Source organism: Panulirus ornatus, chromosome 11, assembly GCF_036320965.1.
Source record: "Panulirus ornatus isolate Po-2019 chromosome 11, ASM3632096v1, whole genome shotgun sequence".
NCBI lineage: Eukaryota > Metazoa > Arthropoda > Malacostraca > Decapoda > Palinuridae > Panulirus > Panulirus ornatus.
Window position 1 is genome coordinate 35,570,698 of NC_092234.1, and position 15,779 is coordinate 35,586,476.

The 15,779-nt window shown below is 40.6% G+C and overlaps 1 protein-coding gene across 3 annotated transcripts in view; it reads right to left on the minus strand.

Moving 5' to 3' along the window:
• LOC139751400 (protein phosphatase 1 regulatory subunit 21) overlaps positions 1 to 15,779 on the minus strand; it is a 321,946-nt gene that overhangs the window by 187,844 nt on the left and 118,323 nt on the right. For all 3 annotated transcript variants that reach the window (XM_071666786.1, XM_071666784.1, XM_071666785.1), the window contains exon 7: positions 3,299 to 3,489. In XM_071666786.1, coding sequence (XP_071522887.1) covers positions 3,299 to 3,489 — 191 coding nt within the window. The remainder of the gene's footprint in view (positions 1 to 3,298; positions 3,490 to 15,779) is intronic.

Here is a 15,779-nt window from a genome sequence, read left to right on the forward strand (position 1 = left end):
GTTAAGGGACAAGTTAATTGCGATGCAAGTTTGAATGCAGAAAAATTGGAGAAAGTGAAGTGCTTTAGGTATCTGGGAGTGGATCTAGCAGCGAATGGAACCATGGAAGCGGAAGTGAGTCACAGGATGGGGAAAGGGGTGATGGTTCTGGGAGTGATGAAGAATGTGTGGAAGGAGAGAACATTATCTCAGAGCAAAAATGGGTATGTTTGAAGGAATAGTAGTTCCAACAGTGTTATATGGTTGCAAGGCATGGGCTATAGACAGGGTTGTACAGAGGTGGGTGTATATGTTGGAAATGAAATGTTTGAGGACAATATGGAGCATGAGGTGGTTTGATCAAATAAGAGAGATGTGTGGAAATAAAAAGAGTGTGGTAGAGAGCAGAAGAGGGTGTGTTGAAATGGTTTGGACATATGGAGAGAATGAGTGAGGAAAGACTGACAAAGAAGATATATGTGTCAGAGATGGAGGGAACAAGGAGAAGCAGGGAACCAAATTGGAGGTGGAAGGATGGAGTGAAGAAGATTTTGAGCAATCGGGGCCTCATACAGGAGGGCGAGTGGCGTGTAAGGAACAGAGTGAATTGAAAAATTGAAACCATGTGGTAATATAGGGCCGACGTGCTGTCAATGGACTGAAGCAGGGAATGTGAAGCGTCTGGGGTAAACCATGGAAAGGTCTGTGGGGCCTTGACATGGATAGGAAGCTAGAGACTGAGTGTGATTGAATGTGGGTTTTTTGTCTGTTTTCCCTGCGCTAACTCGCTAAAAGTGTGTGTGTGTGTGTGTGTGTGTGTGCATGTTAATTCCTGTATGGTGGGGTTGCATCAGGAATAGATGAAAATAAGAAAGTACAAATTCTTTTCGTACTTTCTTATTTTCATCTATACATATGTATATATGTATATGTCCGAGTATGTATATGTTTTATCTTATTATATTTGATCGCCATTTCCTGCGTCAGCAAGGCAGCGCCAGGAAACAGATGAACACATGTACATCTTCATACTTGCTTAAATTCATCCATTCCTGGCGCCACCCCCACCCTACAGGAAACAGTATCGCTATCCCCTGCTTCAGTGAGGTAGTGCCAGGAAACAGATGAAAAAAGGCCACATCCACTCACACTCATTCTCTAGCTGTCATTTGCAATGCACCAAAAAACAACTTCCCATGGTCTACCCCTGAAGTTTCACATTCCCTGGTTCAGTCCATTGACAGCACATTGACCCGAGTATACCACATAGTTCCAGTTCACCCTATTCCAAGCACACCTTTCACCTTCCTGCACATTCAGGCCCCGATCACTCATAATCTTTTTCACTCCATACTCAACCTGTCCTCATGCATTCTCTCCATATGTCCTAATAATTTCAACACACCCTCTTCTGCTCTCTCGATCACACTCTTTATTCCCACAACTATCTCATACCCTTTCATTACTTACTTGATCAAACCACCTCACATCACACTGATCCTCAAACATTTAATTTCAAACACATCCACCCTCCTCGGCACAACCCTATCTACAGCCCATGCCTCATAACCATATAATATTGTTGGAACTACTATTCCTTTAAACATACCCATTTTTGTCCTCCGAGATAATGCTCTCTCTTTCCATACATTCTTCATTACTCCTAGAACCTTCGCCCCACCCCTCACCCTGTAATTCATTTCCGCTTTCATGGTTACAGTCACTGCCAAGTTAACTCCCAGATATCTAAAACACTTCACTTCCTCCAGAGTTTCTCAATTCAAATTTACATTCCAACTAACTTGTCACTCAACCCTGCTAAATAAAATAACCTTGCTTTTATCATCATTCACTCTCAACTTTCTCCTTTCACACACTCTTCCAAAACCAGTCATCAACTTCTGCTGTTTCTCACTCAAATCAGCCACCAGTGCTGTATCCTCGGTGAACAACAACTTACTCTACTTGCTTCCCAGGCCTTCTCGTCCCAATAGGCAGCATGCTCACCCCTCTCTCCAAGACTTGTATTTTCTCCTTCCTCACTAACCCATCCATAAACAAATTAAACAACCATGGTGACGTCACACACCCCTGCTGCGGACAGACCTTCACTGGGAACCATTCACTCCTCTCTTCCTACTTGTACACATGCCTTACACCATTGATAAAAACTTCTCACTGCTTCTACACACCATTCATTCTTAATACCTTTCACAGAAGTCATCTAGTTCACTCATTACATACTTTGAGTCTCTTTCATTAAAACAAACAATTCAGGTAATCAGCACTGCACATGTTGGGTGACACATGGTGTCTGTCTGTTTCTTGTTGTCATACTCTGTAATATGGAGGCACATGACCTTGTTGACATCCTGCATATGTTAGCCCTCCAAAGGTCTCGTTTCATGCATGAACCAAGGAAATCTCCATGCTCACTGAAAAAATTCAGGTAATATCAGGGATCTGTTTGCATAATGTGACAATACCTAACCACCATGTGCCGCTCTATCAATACCAGTACAATGACTACAAATCATATGGAAAATTTTCTACAAAACAATTTTGGGCACTTATGTCGTGTTGCTATTATGCTCAGATAATACACACAATTTCTGATGCCTGCAGCTACAAATGAAGATAATATCCATCTATTTCATTTCAATCTTTCTGATGCCTGCAGTTACAACTTAAGACAATATCCATCTATTTCATTTCAATCTTTTTCCTCATTCACAGAACAGTGCTAAACAAGCTTTTCACACCTATAAGTGTCCATACACTCACAAGCAATGCACTAAACATTTGCATGGGAAATCTGAAAGGTGGATTGGCTACCATATATAAACCCAGTCCTAGATTGCCAAGTGGCCTTTTCATCTGCCTAATAAAATAAGCTGTCCACTCTATGCAATTACATGGAGCACATACATACACTAAATTTTACATTAAAATCTCAGCAGCTAAATCTATGGGAAGAACTAATACTCTGAAAAAGAATGATGGTTGTCTCTGGTATGGCATATTTACACTGGAGAGATGTAGTAAGGGCATAAAAAAGATAAAAGGAAGAAAAGTGGATAAACAACAAGAGAGTAATGGTAAAATTGAAAAGAACAGCTTGGAATTTGAAGGTATGTAGCAAACCACAACATGGGCCTGCACTGAAAATGTAAATGATGAAAAAACTAATAACATGAGAAAAAAAGATATTTACTTTAGTTCACCTAAATCAGTGTTTCTGTCAATAGTAACATGCTAACACATGATGCATTTAACAATTCTAAAATGAAACTAAGAAAATACAATATGAGACACTTACTTTTTGTTGGACTTCAGATGAATGTTCATAAAGCCTAACTCTGGTACTGTAACAACAAAGAAACTTTGCAAAAGAGCTTGACATATCTTGAATCAAACCATCAAATGAGTCCACCACACATTTGGCAGTGATACTTGGGGCTTTGTCTCGTCCATTTTGTACAGGAATGTCTACACTGCTGGATGACACTTCTGCAATTATTTAACAAAATTTCTTTTTATGCTCTGCAGCATTTTTCCTGTAAAAAACTGATAGCCCCCACCCCATCTACCATCATTAGTACAATTTCTTAAATCACAGTTTCATTTTCTAAAATTCTCAGGAGCATACTCTTGGCAGACAACAAAATGTGTTTATCAGTGATGTTTTCACATTCAAAATGAGCACTTGTTCTTGCAAGTCTTGAATATAGAAGTGAAAAATCTAATGAATGAAAAACTCTTTCCCTCTGGGGCAGCATTCTGCTAGCTATGAGAGAATCTCCATGATCTCTGGGAGTTAGAAACTTATAACCACCCCTTCCTTTTCATGAGGTTAATGCCTCTTACTTTTTGCTATCCACACAGCAGTTGCAGCACCCCTGAACTCTCCTCTCTAATGACGAATTGCCAACAGGTAATGACTTCACTGTTCTAGTAACTGTCTGCCTGCACCAAGCCAACCACCTCATAACTCTTCAGAACAAGGACATAATTGTAATGGTGTCTAATACCAGTTAACAGAAAGGCTCAGATAGCACAGGGGGTTGAAGGGGCAATAGTTCTTATCAAGAAAAACAACCAGAGTAGCTATACCAAGTATGTCCCAAACAGTTAATCCCAAAGCCCAACAGTTGAACCTGAAGGTGCTCTTGTAAGAGAAGTATTTCTTTATTTTCAACCCCCTAAATATCGTACTAAATTTCCATTTGTAACTGTCAAAATTCATCTTCTAATTTCTGTAAAAATCGTATTTAACCTTACAATTTCAACAGTATTCAAGGAAAAAGTTTGAATAAATTATATCTATGTTAGATAATTTGTGGTGTGAGATGGTTGATCGAGTAAGTTATGAATGGGCAAGAGAGATGTGAGGTAATGAAATGAGTGTGGTTGAGAGAGCAGAAGGTATGCTGCAATGGTTTGGACATATGGAAAAAATAAGTAAAGAAAGATTGAAAATGAGGATATATGTGTCAATAGAGGGGGGAACAAGAACTGGGAGACCAAATTGGAGATGAAAGGATGGTGTGGAAAAGATTTCAAGCAGCTGGGGCCAGAACATGTAAGAAGGTGAAAGGCATGCACTGGATAAGAGTGAAATGGAATGATGTGGTATACAAGGGTCAAAGTGCTCTCAGTGGAATGAACCAGGGTATGTGAAGAGTCTGGAATAAACCAAGAAAAGGTCTGTGGGTCCTGACTGTGGATAGGGAGCTGTGGTTCTGGTGCAATACATATGACAGCTGGAGTAAGGATGTGAGCAGAAAGTGGATGTGGCTTTTCTTCTTCTGTTCCTGGTGCTTCCTCACTAACGTAGGGAATGGCAATAAAATATGAAAAAAAAAATTTGGTCCACTAAATCCTTCTAATAAAGTGAAGAAGACTGTGTTTCTGCACAATGCACTAATAAAAGCAGGAGTAAGGCCTGAGTGTCATAAGTTGCCACCGCATCTGTTCTGTTGTTTATCTTACCTAACCCAGAACTCTAAATACTAATAATTTCAAGTATTCATTTTTCATAGAATAAATCTTTTGTTATGAAATATGTGAATCACCGATATTCTTTCATGACAGGAAACCCTTTACTACAGGACCTTCTTCCTCATCTTGGTTAATTTTAAATGCTGAAAGAATGAGCATGATCCACAGACAGGTCATCATTGTCAAACAATTCAGGATCCTCTTCTGCCCAGTCCTCTAAATCTTGATGAAGCCACTCAATTTCTTTCCTAATAAACTTATGAAAATGTGTTCTCATTGGCATAGATGGAGGATAGATGACTGTAGGAAGAAATTATTGCATGCTGCCACCTCAGCTACCATCCAGGCTCAGCATGTGGCCTTGAAATGAAGGGGCAAAATTCAATAAGTAAATATCAATCTAAAGGCATCACTCAGCTCATGTAAGCCAGGCATCATGGGATCTAAATTAGAATTCTAAAGAAAGCTTCATAAATCCCAGAAGTTCTTAACCCTCAACACTTTGGATGCCTTATCTGACTCTAGTGAAATAAACTATGCTGGCAAATCTTCAGATGTTAGAAATTTTGTTCTGTATCCAGTAGCGGTTGAAGACATCTTGAATCCTTGGACTCCAACCAGGCCAATTCATTTCATGCGAAAGTTTTACATGTTTTTTTGACTTTGTTACAGAAGTGTTTCCCAAGGTTATACTTGTATTGTGTGAACTTACTTCCTGCCCCAAAAGTCCCTTCTGTCATCATGAGGCTCCCGTACCACTCAAAAAGCTGACAATGTGTACACTGCTGTTGTGATTGAGCATACATTTATATCCAGTAAGCGCAGGACAAATGTATAGTCAGTGTTTTTCATGGTAGTTGCATTGTATGCATGAAGGTTCTTGGGATATGTTAAAAATGCGTTTGTAGTTATGGGTGATGTCCAGAGTGTAGACAAGAGAGTGACTCAAGTCTGTCTGAGAAGTGTGGTTTCTGATGGATGCATGTCTGGTGGGTTGGAGTTTAAAACTGAGTTGCAAGGTCAGTTGTTTAGTGCTTGTCACGATAGTTCCGATTGTAAGTGTTTTGTTGGTATTAAATTTGTCAAGGGAGTATAGGTTGCAGAAAAGTGAGGTAGGGGTAAGCTTTTTATTTCCACTTGGGAGTTGGTGATTATTTATAGGGTAGTTTGGGTTGGAGGAGTCAAATGCTGTTGCACAGAATTGAGCACCAAGCATGTTGAGGTGGGACTGTACTTAAAGGATCTTTATTTAATTGTAAAGGTGTTCAGTGTCTGGTTGCCAGGCACCCAGTGACTGCTAAGAGTGCATGATATTGTGTTGTTTACAGGTTTCTTGTATTTGCTTCAGAGAGGGTGCAAAACTGACAGGATAGGTATGATACAGAGAGAAGAAACAAAATTCTTTGTAGATGGTGTGGGTTAGTTTTCTTGTACAAATCTGATGCCAGTTAATGTTCTGAGGGCATTCAGTTAGTGTGAAATTTTGTGTTGATGTTATTGATGTAAAGAGTAAATGTCATGCATATTTTGTATGTGATGCCTACAACGGCTAATGTTTTGTTTAGTAAGATAGACTATCCATTCATGGTGAATAGAGTCTGTAAGCTGGACTCAAGGCTGTCTGGGTTAGAAGAGGGCCTGAAACTTCTATGAAGATGCAAACATTCTGTTCTTGGAGGAAATGCCAAGAACAAAGAAAATGCCTCACTTGTTCACATCCATTCCTTAGTTGTAATGTGAAATGCACAGGAACCATAGCCCCTCATCCACAACCACACCCCAAAGACCTCTGTTCATTCTCCCGGCTGCTTCACATGCCATGGTTCACTCAAATGACAGCACAATCAAAATCTTATTCACTCCATCCCCAAATTGATCTCCCCCTTCTCCTTTTCCCCTCCACTTTTAACATATATATTCTATCTGTCAACTTCTCACTCATTCTCTCCATACGTCCATGCCATTTCAGCACACCCTCTTCAGCTCCCTCAACCACACTTTTCTTACTACCACATCTCTCTGCTAAATTATTATCAAACATTCGATCAACCCCACTCACACCACATATTGTCCACAAACATTTCCATTCCAACACAATCACCCTCTTTCTGTACATTTTCATCTATAGCCCATGTCTCACATCTATGCACATAGTTCAGACTTCTATACTTTCACACATACCCATTTTTGCCCTCCCAGATAGTGACCTTTTCCAAATATATGTCAATCCTCCCAGAACCTTTGTTACATCACCCATCTTATGACTGGCCTCTGCTTCCATGTTTCCATAAACTGCCATGTCTACTACCAAGCTTTAAATTCACACCCTAACTAACCTGTCTCTTTGCACTGATAAACAGAATAACCTTGCTTTCATTCATATTCACTCTCGACTTTCTCCTTTCAATCACTCCCCCAAAACTCAAATACCAGCTTCAGCAGTTTCTTACTCAAATCTGTTACCAGTACAATGTCATCTGCAAACAAAACTAACTCACGCCCCCACCCCCGTCTGCCTCAACACATTTTATCTTATCCAAGGATTTCATCACCTCTTCTCTCTTCACCAAACCACTTTCCCTGACTCTCTCACTTCACATACCTCCCCAATCCTCAAATCCTACATCTGCCACTATATCATCAAACACATGCAACAATCCTTCAAAGTATTCACCCTATCTCCTCTTCATCTCATCGCTGGCTGTTACCTCTTACCCATTTCCCCCTTCACCAATGTTTACATTTCTTCTCTTGTTTTTTGAAACTATTAACCTCCTCCTAAAACTTTCTTTAATCTCCCTGAAGTGTGCAGCTACTTGTTCACCCCAACTCTCATATACCCTCTTTTTCATCCTGACCCTGTACCTTCCCCTTGACCTCGTGACACTTTCTGCTGTACATCTCCCATTAAATCACACTCCTCTGTATGTACTGCCCATACACCTCTCTATCTTTCACTAACAACTGTAATTTGCAATCCTATCACTCACAAACCTTTCTCATCTCCTCATTTTGCGTTCAATGCACTTCTCTTGCACAGCTTCCCTAAATACCCCCTATTTCTCTCCCACAACCCTTGTCCAATTACTCTCACCTTTTGCCATTCTACACACAGTTTATCCTGGTATTTCTTTGCAAAAGTCACTTTGCCAACTCACTTTCATCAACCTACTCTGATCCATATCAAGTCCTTTTTTCCAAAATAATTGCACATCCCACAAACAGCCCCTCTCAGCACACTTACAGTAAGGCAATGAGTTTCTCATTTGCATGCATATTGGTTAGTATATTACCCAATAATGCCTGTTGACTATCTTTCCAACCAACCTACATATACTTAAGTCTTTTTTTTCATAATTTTTACCATTTCCCATGTCAGCAATGTAGTGCCAAGAACAAAGAAAGGCTACATTCACCCACATCCACATCACCAGGAAATAATCACACATCCCACAAGCAGCCCCTCTCAGCAAACTTACAGTCAGGCAATGAGTTTCTCACTTGCATGCATATCAGTTAGTACATTATCCAATAATGCCTGCTGACTATCTTTCCAACGAATCTACATATACTTAAGTTTCTTTTTTCATAATTTTTCATAGTGCCAAGAACAAAGAAAGGTTACATTCACCCACATCCATTCTCTAGCAGCAATGTGCAATACATAAACACCACAGCCTTCTATCCACAACCAGGTTCTAAAGACCTTTCCATGGTTTCCCCCAACTGCTTCTCACCCTGCAGTTCAGTCCACTGACTGCACATTGATGCCTGTATGTATCACATCATTCCAATTCACTCTATCTTATGCATGCCTTCCATCCCCCTGCATATTCACACCATGATCATGCAAATCTTTTCCACTCCATCCTTCCATTCCCAATTTAGTCTCCCCCTTCTCATAGTTCCCTCTAATTTTCAAATATACAGCCTCTTTGGCAACTTCTCACTCATTCTCTCTATCTGCCCATGCAATTTATGCACTAACTTCAACTCTCTTAACTACACTTTTCTTTTTATCACACCTCTCTCTCACCCAATTATTACAAATCTGATCAAACTTCCTTGCACCACATGCTGTCCTCAAGTATTTCAATTCTAACACAATCACCCTCTTCCACACATTCTCATCTATGGCCCATGCCTCACATCCATACATCATGGTTAGGACAACAATGTTTTCAAACACTCGTTTTTCCTCCCCCTCGATAAAGACCTCCCTTTCCACACATACATCAATCCTCCTATAACCTTGGCTCCCTCACACATCTTATGATACCTCTATTTCTATGGTTCCATTAGCTGCCATGTCTACTCTCGTGTATCTGAAACATCACACTTCTTCCAAGCTTTCTCTATTCTAATTCACACCCTAACTAACCTGTCTCTGGTCGGTAGCGGTTGGGGGGCAGCCCACCACCAGGAAGGTATATTGCCAGTACTAAATGCCTAGGTACCAGGAGGGTTAGTGATGGCTGTGTAGTGAGTCAGCACTTCAGTGATTGTCAAGTTGCATTCTTCTGACCCATGTAGCTGTCTTTTCCTTCTACCTCAACCACATGTGGACTACTGGCATTCTGTCAACAAACATACAATCTCTCCTTGTCATATATAACAACTGACAACACTTAACTCACACAGCTCATTCTTCATAACTCTAGACTTTTCTGCAGGTGAGCACTATGTGCTAGCCCTGCTTTTTGAAAAAAATAGTAGCAGACAGAAGTATGAAGGAATATTTAAGCAGGAGCATTAGGTAGAAGTAGTAGGATGGAGCATTTGGTAGTAGTAGTCTGTGGGAACAATAGGGAGAAGCCTCTACAAACTCTACTCTGGAGTTGCCGTCTGCCAGTGGCCTGTTCAGGTGTAGGTACTTAAGACAATGAAGCAGCACAAGAGTTCACTGGTTATGGAGACTTTAATGCCATGGACAGCCTCTTGATGGAGTTCCAGTTACAGGAATCAGAGATACTGATAGATAAATAAGACTAACCTGTCTCCTTGCAAAAACAGAATAACCTTGCTTTTATTCACATTCACTGCCAACTTTCTCTTTTCACAGACACTCTTCCAAACTCAGTTAACAATTTCTCCAGTCTCTCACTCGAATCAGCCACCATGTATCATTGGTGAAAAACAACCGACTCACTTAACAGGCTTGCTCATCCCAAATGACCACAGACTTATTCCCCCTCTCCAAAAATCTTACATTTACCTCCCTCACCATCTCTTCCATAAACAAATTAAACAACCACGTGACATCATACACCCCTGCTACAGACAGGCCTTCACTGGAAAGCAATCACTCTCCTCTCTTCACACTCATATACACGCCTTAGACCCTTGATAAAAACTTTTCACTGCTTCTAGCAGCTTACCTCCTATACCATATACTCTTAAGACCTTCCACAAAGCATCTCTATCATCCCTATCATATGCCTTCTATGCATCCATAAATGCCACATACAAATCCATCTGTTTCTCTATGTATTCCTCACACACATTCTAACAAAGCAAACACCTAATCCAAACAACATCTTCCACTTTTGAAACCAAACTGCTCCCCAATCTAATGCTCTGTACATGCCTTCACACTCTCAATCAATACCTCCCATACAATTTTCCAGGTAGACTCAACAAACTTACGCCTTTGTAGTTTGAACACTCACCTTTATCCCCTTTGCCTTTACATATAAGGGCACGATGCATGCCTTCCTCCAATCCTCAGGCACTTCACCATGATCCATACATTCACTGAATATTCTTATCAACTAATCAACAATACAGTCACCTCCTTCCCTAATAAATTCAACTGCAATACCATCCACTCCCACTGCCTTGCCGGATTTCATCTTCCGAAAGGCTTTCACCACCTCTCATCTTTTCACCAAACCACTCTCCCTGACTCTCTCACTTTGCATACCAGCCTCACCTAAACACCTTACATCTGCCACTCTATCTTCAAACACTTTCAACAATCCTTCAAAAGACTCAACTCCATTTCCTCCTCAGTCCATTAGTACTTATTATCTTTATCCCTTGAGCTCCCTTCACTGATGTCCAAATTTGATCTCCTGTCTTTCACACATTATCTACCTCCTTCCAAAACATGTTTTTACTCTCTCTAAAATTCAATGATACTCTCTCAATCTAACTCTCATTTGCCCTTTTTTCAAATGCATCTTCCTCTTGACCTCCTACCACTTTCTCTTTTACAATACCCAATCATTTGCACTCTTTCCTTGTATGTATCACCCAAACATCTCTCGTTTTTCTTTCACAAGCAACTTTGATTCTCCATCCAACCACTCACTAATCTTTTTAATCTTGACAGGAGGAACACGTCACTGACCAACCCAGTCCTGGGTTACAGTAAAAGAGAATCAGATGACCATGACCTAACTTCAGCTCCACATCAGGAAAATAATGGTCCTGCTTAGCCCAACTAAGTGTATTCAATGATGGACTGTAACTCATACTAACCTTCATGATATTGTTAATTTGTATCACTTTAAGTGTTTTCCTTACTTTATGTGCTATGTACTATGGCTTTTCCAAGTGTTTCTTATACATATTTTGTATGCGTTTTACACATCATATCCAAGTTTTGTGACAGCTTTTCTCTTTGTAAATTCCTGATGATGCCTCTGTGAAGGCAAAAGCTTGATTAAAATAAAACGATAATTTTGGACAACTGGTGTTCGAGGACTCACCAAAAAGTAAAATAATACTGAGAAAATTAGATAACAGAAGAAACAATACCAATAACTCTAAATATGCTGTTGTAATCAATTCTATGTGAATTTGAGAAAACTTGCTCCCACCTGTGAGGTAGGGTGGCACTGGGAATGGATAATGGTAAGCAAGTATAATCATGCACATACGTATATATGCATATGTAAATGTTGATATGTATACGTATGGATATGTATGTGTACGTGTATGTATGTGTATATGTAAATGTTGATATGTATACATATGCATATGTATGTGTACCTGTATGTATGTGTATATGTAATTTTTTTTTTTTTTTTTTTTTTTATACTTTGTCGCTGTCTCCCGCATTTGCGAGGTAGCGCAAGGAAACAGACGAAAGAAATGGCCCAACCCCCCCCATACACATGTACATACATACGTCCACACACGCAAATATACATACCTACACAGCTTTCCATGGTTTACCCCAGACACTTCACATGCCTTGATTCAATCCACTGACAGCACGTCAGCCCCGGTACACCACATCGCTCCAATTCACCCCACTCCTTGCCCTCCTTTCACCCTCCTGCATGTTCAGGCCCCGATCACACAAAATCTTTTTCACTCCATCTTTCCACCTCCAATTTGGTCTCCCTCTTCTCCTTGTTCCCTCCACCTCCGACACATATATCCTCTTGGTCAATCTTTCCTCACTCATTCTCTCCATGTGCCCAAACCACTTCAAAACACCCTCTTCTGCTCTCTCAACCACGCTCTTTTTATTTCCACACATCTCTCTTACCCTTATGTTACTCACTCGATCAAACCACCTCACACCACACATTGTCCTCAAACATCTCATTTCCAGCACATTCATCCTCCTGCGCACAACTCTATCCATAGCCCACGCCTCGCAACCATACAACATTGTTGGAACCACTATTCCTTCAAACATACCCATTTTTGCTTTCCGAGATAATGTTCTCGACTTCCACACATTCTTCAAGGCCCCCAGAATTTTCGCCCCCTCCCCCACCCTATGATCCACTTCCGCTTCCATGGTTCCATCCGCTGCCAGATCCACTCCCAGATATCTAAAACACTTCACTTCCTCCAGTTTTTCTCCATTCAAACTCACCTCCCAATTGACTTGACCCTCAACCCTACTGTACCTAATAACCTTGCTCTTATTCACATTTACTCTTAACTTTCTTCTTCCACACACTTTACCAAACTCAGTCACCAGCTTCTGCAGTTTCACACATGAATCAGCCACCAGCGCTGTGTCATCAGCGAACAACAACTGACTCACTTCCCAAGCTCTCTCATCCCCAACAGACTTCATACTTGCCCCTCTTTCCAAAACTCTTGCATTTACCTCCCTAACAACCCCATCCATAAACAAATTAAACAACCATGGAGACATCACACACCCCTGCCGCAAACCTACATTCACTGAGAACCAATCACTTTCCTCTCTTCCTACACGTACACATGCCTTACATCCTCGATAAAAACTTTTCACTGCTTCTAACAACTTTCCTCCCACACCATATATTCTTAATACCTTCCACAGAGCATCTCTATCAACTCTATCATATGCCTTCTCCAGATCCATAAAAGCTACATACAAATCCATTTGCTTTTCTAAGTATTTCTCACATACATTCTTCAAAGCAAACACCTGATCCACACATCCTCTACCACTTCTGAAACCACACTGCTCTTCCCCAATCTGATGCTCTGTACATGCCTTCACCCTCTCAATCAATACCCTCCCATATAATTTACCAGGAATACTCAACAAACTTATACCTCTGTAATTTGAGCACTCACTCTTATCCCCTTTGCCTTTGTACAATGGCACTATGCACGCATTCCGCCAATCCTCAGGCACCTCACCATGAGTCATACATACATTAAATAACCTTACCAACCAGTCAACAATACAGTCACCCCCTTTTTTAATAAATTCCACTGCAATACCATCCAAACCTGCTGCCTTGCCGGCTTTCATCTTCCGCAAAGCTTTCACTACCTCTTCTCTGTTTACCAAATCATTTTCCCTAACCCTCTCACTTTGCACACCACCTCGACCAAAACACCCTATATCTGCCACTCTATCATCAAACACATTCAACAAACCTTCGAAATACTCACTCCATCTCCTTCTCACATCACCACTACTTGTTATCACCTCCCCATTTGCGCCCTTCACTGAAGTTCCCATTTGCTCCCTTGTCTTACGCACTTTATTTACCTCCTTCCAGAACATCTTTTTATTCTCCCTAAAATTTAATGATACTCTCTCACCCCAACTCTCATTTGCCCTTTTTTTCACCTCTTGCACCTTTCTCTTGACCTCCTGTCTCTTTCTTTTATACATCTCCCACTCAATTGCATTTTTTCCCTGCAAAAATCATCCAAATGCCTCTCTCTTCTCTTTCACTAATACTCTTACTTCATCCCACCACTCACTACCCTTTCTAATCAACCCACCTCCCACTCTTGTCATGCCACAAGCATCTTTTGCGCAATCCATCACTGATTCCCTAAATACATCCCATTCCTCCCCCACTCCCCTTACTTCCATTGTTCTCACCTTTTTCCATTCTGTACTCAGTCTCTCCTGGTACTTTCTCACACAGGTCTCCTTCTCAAGCTCACTCTCACCACCCTCTTCACCTCAACATTCACTCTTCTTTTCTGAAAACCCATACACATCTTCACCTTAGCCTCCACAGGATAATGATCAGACATCCCTCCAGTTGCACCTCTCAGCACATTAACATCCAAAAGTCTCTCTTTCGGAAGCCTGTCAATTAACATGTAATCCAATAACGCTCTCTGGCCATCTCTCCTACTTACATACGTATACTTATGTATATCTCGCTTTTTAAACCAGGTATTCCCAATCATCAGTCCTTTTTCAGCACATAACTCTACAAGCTCTTCACCATTTCCATTTACAACACTGAACACCCCGTGTATACCAATTATTCCCTCAACTGCCACATTACTCACCTTTGCATTCAAATCACTCATCACTATAACCCGGTCTCGTGCATCAAAACCACTAACACACTCATTCAGCTGCTCCCAAAACACTTGCCTCTCTTGATCTTTCTTCTCATGCCCAGGTGCATAAGCACCAATAATCACCCACCTCTCTCCATCAACTTTCAGTTTTACCCATATTAATCGAGAATATGTAAATGTTAATATGTATACGTATACATATGTATGTGTAAGTGTATGTATGTATAGAGGTATGTATATGAGTGGATGGGTCTTTCTTTGTCTGTTTCCTAGTGCTACCTCACTGACGTGGGAAATGGAGATCAAGTATAATGAATAAATAAATAAATACATACATAATATTATACTGTCTTTTTTCTGAAATCACACTGCTCTTCCCCAATTAGATGCACTGTACATGCCTTCACCCTCTCAATCAATACCCTCCAATAAAATTCCAAGGAATACTCAACAAACTTATACCTCTGTAATTTGAACACTAACATTTATCCCCTTTCCCTTTGTACAATGGCACTATGCATGCATTTCACCAATCCTAAGGCACTTCACCATGAGCCATACATACAATGAATATCCTTACCAACCGGTAAACAACAGTCACCCCCTTTCTAAATAAATTCCACTGCATTACCATCCAAACCCACCGCCTTGTCGGATTTATTCTTCCGCAAAGCTTTCACCACTTCTCTGTTTACCAAATCATTCTCACTGACCCCTCTCACTTCGCACACCACCTCAACTAAACACCCTATATCTACCACTCTATAATCAAACACATTCAACAAACCTACAAAAATACACACTCCATCTCCTTCTCACATCAACACTACTACTTATTACCAGCCCATTAGCCCCCTTCACTGATGTTACCATTTGTTCTCTTGCCTTATGCACTTTATTTACCTACTTCCAAAACATCTTTTTATTGTCCCTAAAATTTAATGATACTCTCTCTCACCCCAAATCTCATTTGCCCAATTTTCACCTCTTGCACCTTTCTCTAGACCTCCTGCCTCTTTCTTTTATAAATCTCCCAGTCATTTGCACTATTCCTGGCAAAA